At 56.6% G+C, this 11117-nt stretch overlaps 1 protein-coding gene across 1 annotated transcript; it reads left to right on the plus strand.

The window, feature by feature from the left end:
- Positions 1-663: 663 nt before the first annotated feature.
- Positions 664-8894, plus strand: GRHPR (glyoxylate and hydroxypyruvate reductase). Its single transcript, XM_075526300.1, has 9 exons — positions 664-782; positions 892-1022; positions 1158-1230; positions 1698-1814; positions 2432-2520; positions 3224-3328; positions 4536-4671; positions 5460-5590; positions 8600-8894. Exons 1-9 carry the CDS (start codon positions 718-720, stop codon positions 8719-8721), a joined length of 969 nt encoding a protein of 322 aa, XP_075382415.1. The 5' UTR covers positions 664-717; the 3' UTR covers positions 8722-8894.
- The last annotated feature ends 2223 nt before the right edge of the window (positions 8895-11117 follow it).

Raw genomic sequence — 11117 nt, forward strand, 5'->3', positions numbered from 1 at the left:
CAAGAGGCGGGGAGTCTTTCCCTCCTGTGGCTAGTACTAGGGCTTGGGGACACCTGTCCTGTGCAAGTCAGGGGGTGGGAGGCTGCATGTGGTGTGGCTCTTTTGAGGGAGACCCACCAGCAGCCCCTGCAGGACTTGGCACGGGGCAGAGATGTTGCTGGCTCCTCCTGGCTCTGGAGTCCTGTCACCCACGTGCTGCAGGAACGGTTCCTCTGAGGCGGAGGTGGTAGCACGGTACAGAGTGCCAGCGCCCACCCGGGCCTCCAAAACAGCTGGTTCCCAGGGCCAAGATGGGCTGCTGTCCTCAGTCAGCATGGCAAAGCTTCTGCAAGGGGAAACCCACACCTGACACTTGATGGTCATTTACCACCTGTTCTTATGACAAGCTGCTGGTCCACCCGCAGCCCGAAAGCACGCCTTAATCCAGAGAAAGAAACGGCGACGTTAGTAGGCTGGAGGAGCTGCAGAGGCTGTAAGCTCTCCGTGGTGGGTCAGCAGCCAGGCCTTGTGCCCTCGCTCCTCACACGCCCTGCGCGGGCGCGCTGCAGAGCCGCTCCAGCCGCGCGTTCCCCGTCTGCCCTGCCCGCCGCCCGCAGTGCGCGGGCGCTGCCCGGGGCCGGGCCGGGGGCGGAGCGGAGTGGCGCGGCGCGGAGCGGAGCGGCCGCCCGGGGTCGCTGCGGGGCGGCGGCGGGCGCGGGCCGGGCCTGCGGCGCGGCCATGGCGGTGTTCGTGACGCGGCGGATCCCGGCCGAGGGGCTGCGGGTCCTGTCGCAGGCCGGCGGGTGAGCGCGGGGCGGGCCGGGCCGGGGCCGGGTCTGGGGCAGGGGCAGGGTCGGGTCGGGTCCGGTCCCGGTCCTGGCGGCGCGGTGACGGGCCGCGCTCTCGCCGCAGGTGCCGCGTCCAGCAGTGGGACTCGGAGGAGCCGGTGCCGCGGGCCGAGCTGCTCGCGGGCGTGGCGGGGAAGCGCGGGCTGCTCTGCCTCCTCTCCGACCGCATCGACCGCGAGGTGCTGGAGGCCGCCGGTAGGTGCTGGCTGCGGCCCCGGGCTCCCGCTGCCCTCCCGTTCCCCTCCCGCTCCCCTCCCATTCTCCTCCCGGCCCGGCCCGGCCCCCCCCCGGGGCGACGCTGGGCAGCCGCGTGCTGGTGGTGTCTTGCAGGGCCCGGCCTGAAAGTCATCAGCACCATGTCCGTGGGGTTTGACCACCTCGCCCTGGAGGAAATTAAGAAGCGGTAACCCTCGCCTGCTCTGCCCCTCGCCCTGCCCCTGTGAGGGATGGGGCCCAGCCGGGGGAGGCGGCGGGGAAGGAGGGCGAAGCTCAGAGCTTGTCCCACTCGTGAGGCGGCAGAGCTGCAGGTCGCTTTGGCACGGGCCTGGCGGGTGGACTGTCGTGGAGCGCGGGGCTGGACAGGGTTTGCAACTTGCACCTCCCTCGTGCTAGGGTATGGCTAGGGTCACCCCCAACCCAACTGGGGCTAGAGGAGCCTTTGGATGCTGGGGTAAGGCTAGGATAACCCCACCCCAGCTGCGGTTGAGAAGAGTCTTTGGAGGAAGGGCTGAGGAGCCAAAAGGGATGTCCTCTTACATGTGGTACTGCAGATACCTAGAAGAGGGGGAGCATCAGCAACTTGCCCAGAAATGTTGAGGTAGCACCCCGAGGCTGGCAGCATTGCCCCAGAGACCTGTGCTTGCCTTGCAGAGGGATCCGTGTGGGCTACACCCCCGATGTCCTGACCGACGCCACTGCAGAACTCTCTGTAGCTTTACTTCTGGCTGCATGCCGCCGGCTGCCGGAGGCAGTGGAGCAGGTAAAGAAGTGAGTATCAGCAGCTGCCAGCTGGAGCAAGGGCTGGCTTCTGAGCCCGGCAGCCCCCGGGTCAAGACCTGCAGGAGACAGCATGCCACACTGGACAGATGAAACAGGGCTGAGGCCAGAGTTTCACCCGGCTTGCACCGAACATCTTGCAGGCCAAGGTGGAGTCCCCTGCAGTTCCGTGACTCTTTGGAGACGTGCTGCTCAGAGGCTGTGACAGGGGCAGAACTCCCCTCTGTATGCTAGGTAGAGGACCTGCGGGAAAGGGCACCCAAGGCCACCACAGACCCCTTGAGGAGGGCACACATGGAAGGTCTGTCCAGAGCTTACTGACTGGCAGTCATTCCAGGGCTATGGTTAGCGGTGCCTAAATTAAATCAGTCCCAAGGCTGCTGCTGCTGCGCACCCAAGGACCAAGCAGATGCGTGCAGGAGACCACCAAGGTCACTTGAAACAGGAACCTCAGAGAGGCTGGCTGTAAGATCATCTGTCTGTGTCAGAGGGGCTGGCCACCTGCAACACTGTACACTCCCAAATGTGTACTTGCCCAAATGCCGGACTGGGCTATGAGCAGGCTCTCCCCTGCTGCTCTCTGACATCTATCTTGCTCTCTCTGCTAGTGGTGGCTGGACAACATGGAAGCCCTTATGGATGTGTGGCTATGGTCTGTCTGATAGTACGGTGGGCATCATAGGTCTGGGGAGAATAGGTAAGTGCAGGTAAGGCGCAGGATTTGTGTGTCTCCAGTGATGGCAGGGTGGTTTTGGAGGTTCAGCCAAGGTGGTGTCCCCAGTGCTCACCTCTTTAAAATCTATGAGAACAACAAGGAGAGCTGTGTAGAGCCTCTCTGAACAGCAATCTTGACACATCAGGCCGAAACCTTAAAAATTTAAAGCATTCAAAGGCACCACTACATCTGAATGCTACAGCAAACTGGACGTCGTCCTCTTGATTTTCAGTTAAACAAATGCCCTGACAAAGTCCAAGATGACGTGCTTGTCATCCGTTCAGTTGTGGACTTTGTCAGCAGCTATTTCCTTCCTCACTTTCCAGTTTGCTCCTTAGGGTAGCTTCAGGTTTAACGTCCCACGGCCCCCTTTCTGCAGTTTCAGTCTGGTGGGGAGTTCATTCCTGCTCACATGAGGAGCAGCAGAAGATATCCACTCCCCACCCCACAACCCCTATAGTCCAGCTTGGAAGCAGCCTGGCAGGAGCGATCCCGCCACAGCAACCCTTTAGTCAGCGATGTGGTCTGCTAGCTGCTGTGCTATCAGCCGCACCGAGTGCAAGCTTGCCAAAGGATGGACTGCCTGGAGTGGCCTGATGGACCCCCACGGCCTGGCGCTAGTCTCTGTGCACATCTCATGCAGGCACTGGCCCAGTGGCTGGATAGTCTTCTTTCTTGCTCCTAGGACAGGCAGTTGCCCGACGTCTAAAGCCATTTGGGGTCAAGAAGTTTTTGTACACTGGCAGTGGCCCGAAACCAGAGAGTGCTGCAGAGTTTGAAGCTGAGTTCGGTAAGAAAGGCACCGGGAGCAGGGGCAGCAGTCAGTCGTCCGTTGCAGGGCAGCACGGAGCACAATGGCTGGGATGGCTCTGGGGAGGTGTCACCCCACGGGGGTGGGCCAGCAGGAGGCTGGGTGCAAGCTGGAGGTACTGGCCGGCTCCTTGCTGTAGCTGGCATGAGCCGCTGTGGGGGCATTAAGGGAGGGAACAGCGAATCCCAAACACTTCCCATGCAGCAGTGGTGGATGTCAGGGAGGGAAACCTGCCTTCTTTGAGCCAGGCAGTTCCAGCCAGAAGGCTGGACACGCCTGGGCTTTAACTGACCACCCACCATAATTGTGGACTATGGCTATTTCTGCTGCTCTTGCCTTTCATCTTCCCCCTGTGTCCATCCGTTTGTGATTTCCAGTTAGTTTCATTCCCACAAGGAAGTGGAACGTAACAGACAGGGAGGGGACAAGGGCAGCTGCCCCTGGGAGGAGGGGAAGGTACCCGTCTCGGTACCCATCTCTCCCCATGAGATGGGTACCGAGACATCCTGCAGGAAGGAGGGAATAGGCTGAGGGTGACCGCAGATCTTTACTGAGAGTAGATGTTGTTGCTGGAAACAAAGATCAGCTTTAACCTCCTGCTTTAATATGCATGTCACAGTCCAGCCAAGCCTGGGAATGTCTCTTAGCTACTGAACGGGACTTTTCTGTGGCCCTGTTTGAGTCCCGAGTCTTGCATCAAGTGCTAATTTTTCACTCTGAAGCCAGCGCATTTCAAGTTGGTACTTTTTTGCACAAAGTCATTGGCAGAACTTGTCCTGCTCCTTGCACTTTCCTTTCACCTCCAGGAGTGAAAGTGGCACAAGTCGTTATCTGTAGGTACCATGTAGAGAGATTTAATGCTGGTATAAACTGCTGCTGCCATATTTTGCTGTCTAAAAATGAAATACGTACCAGAGCCTCCTTAGGACCAGATGGCGCAAGCATCACTAGAGTCCCCTTTGGCTTGATTTTAATTCAAAAGCAAAGCAAAACACTGCAGTAGTATCTGTAGGAATGTGCATGGTTTCTGTTTGCTGGTCCTTGTGTCTCCCGGTCTGTGGAGAAGGGTCGGCCAGGTCTCTCCAGAGCAGCACTCGCTTGCTGGCGAACCTTACGGATAAGAGGGTTGCTGAGGTGTGTTGGTGAGGTCCCTGAGCAGGCCTGTGACCTGTGTTTCTCCACTCAGTCCCACTCACGAGGCTGGCAGAAGAGTCGGACTTCGTTGTGGTGACATGTGCTTTGACTCCGGCCACCCACGGAATGTGCAACAAGGACTTCTTCGGCAGAATGAAGAAGACCTCTGTGTTCATCAACACAAGCAGGTAATCACAACCCCGTTTCCTGCACGGGGGGTGACTGTCATCCTGCTGACAGCTGTGGTTGCAGGGGGGATCTGGTAGGCTGTGAGATGTGCTTCCTCTGGGAGTCCAGACAGTGTACAGCCTTCATGGCTGCAGCCGCCGGGACCGTTTGCCCAGTGTGTGGCCTCGTGCCTCCAGCCCAAGGTCTCTTGGGATCAAGCCGAAGGCAGAATAAGTTATTCAGGGGGCTACAGCCTCTGTCCTCTCCCCAGGGCCCTGTGTCCCACCCTGGTGGGTTGGACAGACAGGTAACTCTTGGGTGGCGGGAGGGTGAGGCTGAGGGATTGCCCCCGAGAGGGCTGCGACTGCCAGAAGCCTTGCTCTTGGGACAGAGGCAGCTGTGACGGGCTACTTGGCTGAGTCCAGTGGTAGCCGTCCATTCTCACTGCCTTCTTGCAGAGCACGATGGCAGGGCAGAACCATGCGGCCCAACACGCAGCATCCGCCCAGCCGCCTGGGACGCCTCAGGCTGCCTGTGCCTCCTGCCATGGGTGCCCCGGGGTCGTCCTGCGCTCAGGCACCCAGCTCTTCTCCCCGCTGTGGGCAGCCTGGAGCAGGAGCAGGAGCAGCTTGTTGCACTGGGAGGTTCAGGCGCATCCAGAGAGGGTCTAACCTCCATTCAGGCAGCCCTGGGGACCCAGATGCCACCACCCGGGCTGTCCCACGTGGCCTGTGCCCTGGCCACATGCCCCCAGGAGCCCAAGGGACCCCCCAGCAGCAGCACGAGCCTCTCCCTCTGTGTTTGTCAGGGGGGCCGTGGTGAACCAGGAGGACCTGTATGACGCACTGGCCCACGGCCAGATTGCAGCGGCGGGCCTGGATGTCACGACACCGGAGCCGCTGCCCACTGACCACCCGCTGCTCTCCCTCAAGAACTGTGGTAAGTGGCCGTCTGGGGAGCTGGGCCCCTGCTCTGCTCCGGCAGCCTGTGCTTCAGGTGCCTCGTGTGCTTATGGCTGGGGACCCGCTAGCTGGTGTGACGAGGATTCCCCGTCCCCGTTAGCCTGCTGGTGTGAACAAGCACTGAAACGTGGAAGGACAGAAACATCAAGTGTATTTAAGCAGACTGTAGATAGCCACCGTACAACGCAGGGAGCTGCTAGAGGGGAAGACCTCATCAACATGATATAAACCAAGCATGGGAGATACTTTAATTCTCCGGAAAGCAGTTGAGATTGGTTCATTTTTTAACACCTTCCTGATGGATCTCCTTTTGATGGGCCAAGGCATAAGGTGAAATTCATGGAGGAGTCTGATACCAGTAGGTCCCTGAATGAGAAACCAAATTCCTGCTCATGCCCTGCCAAGCTCTGGTATTCTGTAAGCCCCTGGGCATATATTCTGCTAAAAAAGCTTCCCATGTGGCTAAAATGCTGCATGCTGAGTCTGCCTCAAGGAATCTCGGCCTCGGGAGCACTGCAGCCACTGCAGGACTTGCCAGCTAGCCCATCTGTGGGCCTGGGCTGCCAGGCACAGGTTCAGCACGTGTGCTCAGAAGCACAGTTCATTTAAGTGCTGGACTTGTCCTGATATCCATGTTTCCCAGCGGATGTCAGCAAATTAGACAGCCCTGGGCTGAAGAGGCCAACAAGTGCTCACACTATGGGATGAACAGAGGTTTCTTTGCAGATGGTCTGGCTGCATCCCCTGGACAGCCCAAGGCAACTTTCACTGGGAAAGTGGAGCCGGGCAAGCTCAGGCAGCCTGTTTTCTGGATACTAACGGGCATCAGGCAGGTAGGAAGGTGCTGGTCCTCGGACTAGTGCATGTCTTCTCCAGAGGAGGTTAGGTTGGATGAGGAAGGCCGGTTAGGAAGGGGCTTCCTCCGCTGCTCTTGTGCTTCAGCATCACCAGGCTGCTGGAGTGGAGGCAGGAGCACCTGCAGCCAGGGGCAGTAGCTGATCACTGTTAGTTTCACTGGTGCTGTCCTGAAAGCTTGCTGAGAGCTGCCACGTGGGGCAGGATGATGTTTTAGTGCAGGATGTTAGCAGTCCTCAGTGCCTGGGATCCTCATTGTTGCAGACTGAAGGGGCTGTGTGGGGGGCTGTTTCCCATGGCCTTGCTGCACACCAATGCAGCTCCATCCTCACAGGCACCACAGGCTGGCCAGCAGCCTGGGATGAGTTAGGGAAAGCTCCTGGCATGTTCGCTGCCTTCCCTCATGTGGCCTTCAGTGAGTAACTTGGCCCGTCCCCTGTAAAGCACGGCCAGGAGCTTTCCTCTCCTCCTGCAGACAGGGAGTGTGTGGGTCAGGCCAGGTACTGAGCGGGACTGACTCAGATGGAAGCCAGACAGGCTCGCCTGTATCCCTCAAGGCAGAAAGGAGACAGAAATGCAACACAAGAAGGCACTGCTTTCTAGTTAGAATGTAAACGCCTGTGATACTGTCTGTGACCCCATCACCGGTGCAGTGGCAAGGTCTCTGCTGCTTCCTGAATGCTTGGCTTCACCAGGGTGGCCGGCCCTGCTCAGAGTTGATGGCATGGGCCAGGCCAGAGCAGCTTCCTCTTGTGTCACTGAGTGCCTTGGCTGCTCAAGCTGCACCCCAAGCATGAGATCTGGTGTGTGCGTCTTCACTTGTATGGGCAGACTACCAGAGCGGCTGTGCAGGCAGCAGCAGGATGTCCTCTCTCCAGGAAGGAGGCTTTTCGAGTAGGAAAAGTCTGTTCCGAAAAGAAACCATAGAGACATCCATGAAAATTTGGAACTGCCCATGACTGAGTGTCCATTTCTGAAATACAAGTTCATAGCTGTTGCTTTGATTATCTTTTTGCTAAAAACTATTTATTGTTTGTGTTGGTTCCCATAGTAGACTGTGTGAGAAATGATAAAAGCAAAGACTTTCTGGAAATACTTGCAGGACTTCAGAGATCTTAGAGCTCTGGAACAACACCAAGCAAGACACAAATAAATACATACGTATTTACTTTCACAGAAATGAGGCTTTGATGATTCTGAAACTACTCAGAGGTTTCACCCAAAACTACCAAATAGTTTCAGCAGCTGGAGGAACATGTCTTAAGTAGAGGAGGAAGAAGTGTTGACATTACTTTCACAGTGAACAACGAACCCAGGCTGGTTCCCAGACTGTGTGGCCCCACAGTCCTTCTTGGGAGAGCCTTTTTGCCCTGGGGCAGCAGCGTGTTGGGTGTTCAGGCTTCTGCATTGCCTGTAGATGCTCTCTGTTATAAAACAGAGATGGCAGTGCAGGCTTTTATCCATACCTTGGGCAAGTAATCTCCACTACTAATGTTACAATTTACCACTAAAGCAGTTTTGGCTCATTCCTTTACATTGCATAAAAGGAGCCTTTTCACGTAGGTAGAGAAAAATCCCTGCCCTGACTGTGCTACAGTGTGCCAGCTCTGTTCGGCAGGGGCTGTTTGCCTCCACACTTGCCTTTTCCAGTGCACCCAGGGGTCTGTAAACCATGACATTTCACAACAGTCTTCAGGCTCTTTCTCCGATAATGTTCATGCCTGTCAGTGAGCAGAACCTCCTAAAGCTGTGTGGCAATCAGGCAACAGGGTGCAAATTTCACTGTGTGTTCATCTGCCGCAGGGATAGTATTTTACACCTACTGCCGACTCTGACTCCATGCAGGAAGGCAAGTACCAATTCTGAATGCAGAAAGGAGGACCCAGTCTTGGCTGACTGTCTTTGGCCTGGAGGACTTAAAAAATATCTCAGTTAGCCATTTATCAGATGTCTTTTCCAGTCCTCAGTGGCTGATGATTTTGTTTCATGCTACATGTCCAATGTCAGCTCCTGGTGGAGCAGCGGCTGGTGCAGGACCCAGGTTGCCCTGCCATGGGAAGACCCCTGAAAGAGGCTGTAAGAGGTCAGCCAACGTAAGAAACAAGCAAGTAACCCTCCCTGTCCCCTGCAGTGATTCTGCCACACGTTGGGAGTGCCACGTACGCCACGAGGAACACCATGGCGGTCCTGGCAGCCAACAATCTGCTGGCCGGGCTGCGAGGGGAGCCCATGCCCCATGAGCTGCTGCTGTGACGGCCACAGCCCCGCTCCTGTAGGGTGGCAGGACTTGGCCTTACCTTCCCCTGGAGAAGCCTCGCAGACCAGTCCTGTGCCTCCTCGCCTCTGCAGCAGCATGACAGCAGTGCCTGTGGTGAGGTAACTGCACCGTAGCCATTAAAGAGAAGCAGTGAATGTGTTGTGCTCATTTCATTTGAGAACGGGGTGCCCTCAGGTGCATGGCAGAGCACACAGCACTGGGGGGGGCTGCAGGTCCTGCGGTCATGTCACCACTGCGTTCAGCAGATGATGGATGGTGTTTGGCCCTGGTTCAGAACACACTTGCAGTGTCGGGACTGTCATGCATTTTGCTAGCCAGCATGTGTCATACTGTAAGGGAGCTGCTGCTGCAGCGCCTGTCCTCGGAGCCTGGCTCCTGGGGTCACAGTGAGAGGCCAGGCAGTTCTGTACTTGAGCTCCCAGCATGTAGCCAGGAAGGGAGGAGAGGTAATTGCTGAATCGGCACAGGCCCACCGCTGCCAAGGGAGCTGCTGCCAGCCCACTGCCAAGCACGCGTTAAAAGGTCTTCGTGAATTGGTGCCAAGGTGTGACGTTTCTGCTCTTCAGATGTCTAAAGAAAAGCAAAAAAGGCTTACATGGCTCCCCCGGCATCTCCAGCGCTGCCTTTTGTATCTGTGACTAATTCTGGGCACTGCTCTGAAGTGGATTGCAAACTGGAATTCAAGCTGGGAGGTTCTGCAACCCCCCACTGGTTCTGGCCTCGTATCCCCTCCCCAGTTCATTTTTTTTCCCATGCATGCAATGACACGTGTTAGTGCAAAGGAAGACCTAAGTCGGTGCCAAGCCTCTTGCTGCCAGGAGAGGCCTGGATGAACACATTTCAGGGGCTTTGGGGGTTCTGTCTCTCCTGCAGTGACTGTCCCACTTCTATAAATGGGGTTTGGAACCCATCTCTCCCTGCCAGTCCTCCCCAGCAAGCTTCCACCCCAGCTGGTGAAACAATCAGTGAGGCGTACTCCTTGGATTGCTCCTGCGTGCTGCCTACCCTAACCCTAACCCTAACCCTAACCCTAACCCTAACCCTAACCCTAACCCTAACCCTGTTTGAAGCCCACGTGCCCCGATGACGTTGTTTCCTTAAAGAAAAGAGAAAGGTGACTACAACATTGCATTGCAGTGGCAGGAGGAATTTAACACATTTAAAGCTTGTCAGAAATCTTGCTTTGAATGCGTGCATGTTGAGTGTGATCCCCGAGCTCCTTCCTGCTGCAAGGGTGGAAAGGGTCAAGAAGGACATTTTCCAGTTTTGTAGGGGGCATGCCCATAAGCCATCTGCAGGAGGATCCTGCACAGTGAGCACGCAGCACCGCAGCATCCAGCCATGCTCTTGAGGACACGAGCAGCTCGTTCCTCACTTTCTTCAGCAGGGGGCTTGGCTCTGGGCTTGCAAAGTTTTCTTCCCAAGAATAAGGACTGAGTGAGCCCCTTTCCCACTGTTACCCCGCTTCCTCTGGGAGCTTGCTTGAAAGGGGCAGCTTTTCTTGGAGTCCCCTGCAGCCGCAGCAGTCCTTCCCAGTCTGCTGCAAGGGGTCTGTTCTTCCTCAGATGGGAACTGAGCCCTTTGGGGGCCCTGGGGAGTCTTCTGTGGTTGGGAGCCACAGTCGCAGCTTTTAGGTCTAGACCAGCAATTTTCTTCTCCTCCTGTGCAGCCAGCACTCGAGGAGCAGTTCTGAAAAAGTCACTACAGAGCAAAGGGAAACACCCAGCTGGGATTTTCAGAATAAAAGGCAAGGATTTGATGCCTAGGATTGTTGCATTTTGAAAACAGCAAAGTGTGTTAAACAAGCACAGTCACGTTACTTTGCTGGAGTTCTACCAGACACTTCTCCTGTGCTCAGTCTTGCAGTGACAGCACTGCCACAGCTGGCCACATCTGCAAATTGTGAATGTATGTTCCCCACGTATGAACAGATGTATGATGAGGAAGCCAGTTCAATTTAACTTCTTCTCAGGTTCTGCCTCTGTGAGGTGGTGGGGAAGCCTTGGCAAGTGCAGCCTGCTAGGGCTGGTGGGGGGACAAGACAGGGGTGCGGCTGGCCCGTCCCTGCCTGATGGTGGCGAGGCTGCTTGGGGGGCGCACGTGGGCCTTGCCATGGTCCCATTCCCTTGGCACCTACAACCACGAGGCAGATGGGACACCCCTGCCCGCTGCCTGCAGGGTCTGTTCACAGACCTGCCAGTCACGGCCACATGGTGCCACCTGCCCTGGCCAGCTCCGTGGGTGTCCCCGCTGCATGGTGTGAAGATCACTCACCAGTTTTAAACCAGCCTCCTCCCAGCTCCATGTGCTCCCAGTCCTCGTGCTGGGGAACATAGTGAAAAGCAGACCTGGACTCAGGTTCCTTGTGAGC

This window comes from Mycteria americana, chromosome Z (genome assembly GCF_035582795.1).
Source record: "Mycteria americana isolate JAX WOST 10 ecotype Jacksonville Zoo and Gardens chromosome Z, USCA_MyAme_1.0, whole genome shotgun sequence".
Taxonomy (NCBI): Eukaryota; Metazoa; Chordata; class Aves; order Ciconiiformes; family Ciconiidae; genus Mycteria; species Mycteria americana.

Coding starts and splice junctions, on each gene's coding strand:
- GRHPR (XM_075526300.1), top strand. CDS start 718: ATGGCGGTGTTCGTGACGCGGCGGATCCCGGCCGAGGGGCTGCGGGTC. Junction 1,231..1,697: donor CTGGAGGAAATTAAGAAGCG/GTAACCCTCGCC, acceptor CTTGCCTTGCAG/AGGGATCCGTGTGGGCTACA. Junction 1,815..2,431: donor GCAGTGGAGCAGGTAAAGAA/GTGAGTATCAGC, acceptor TCTCTCTGCTAG/TGGTGGCTGGACAACATGGA.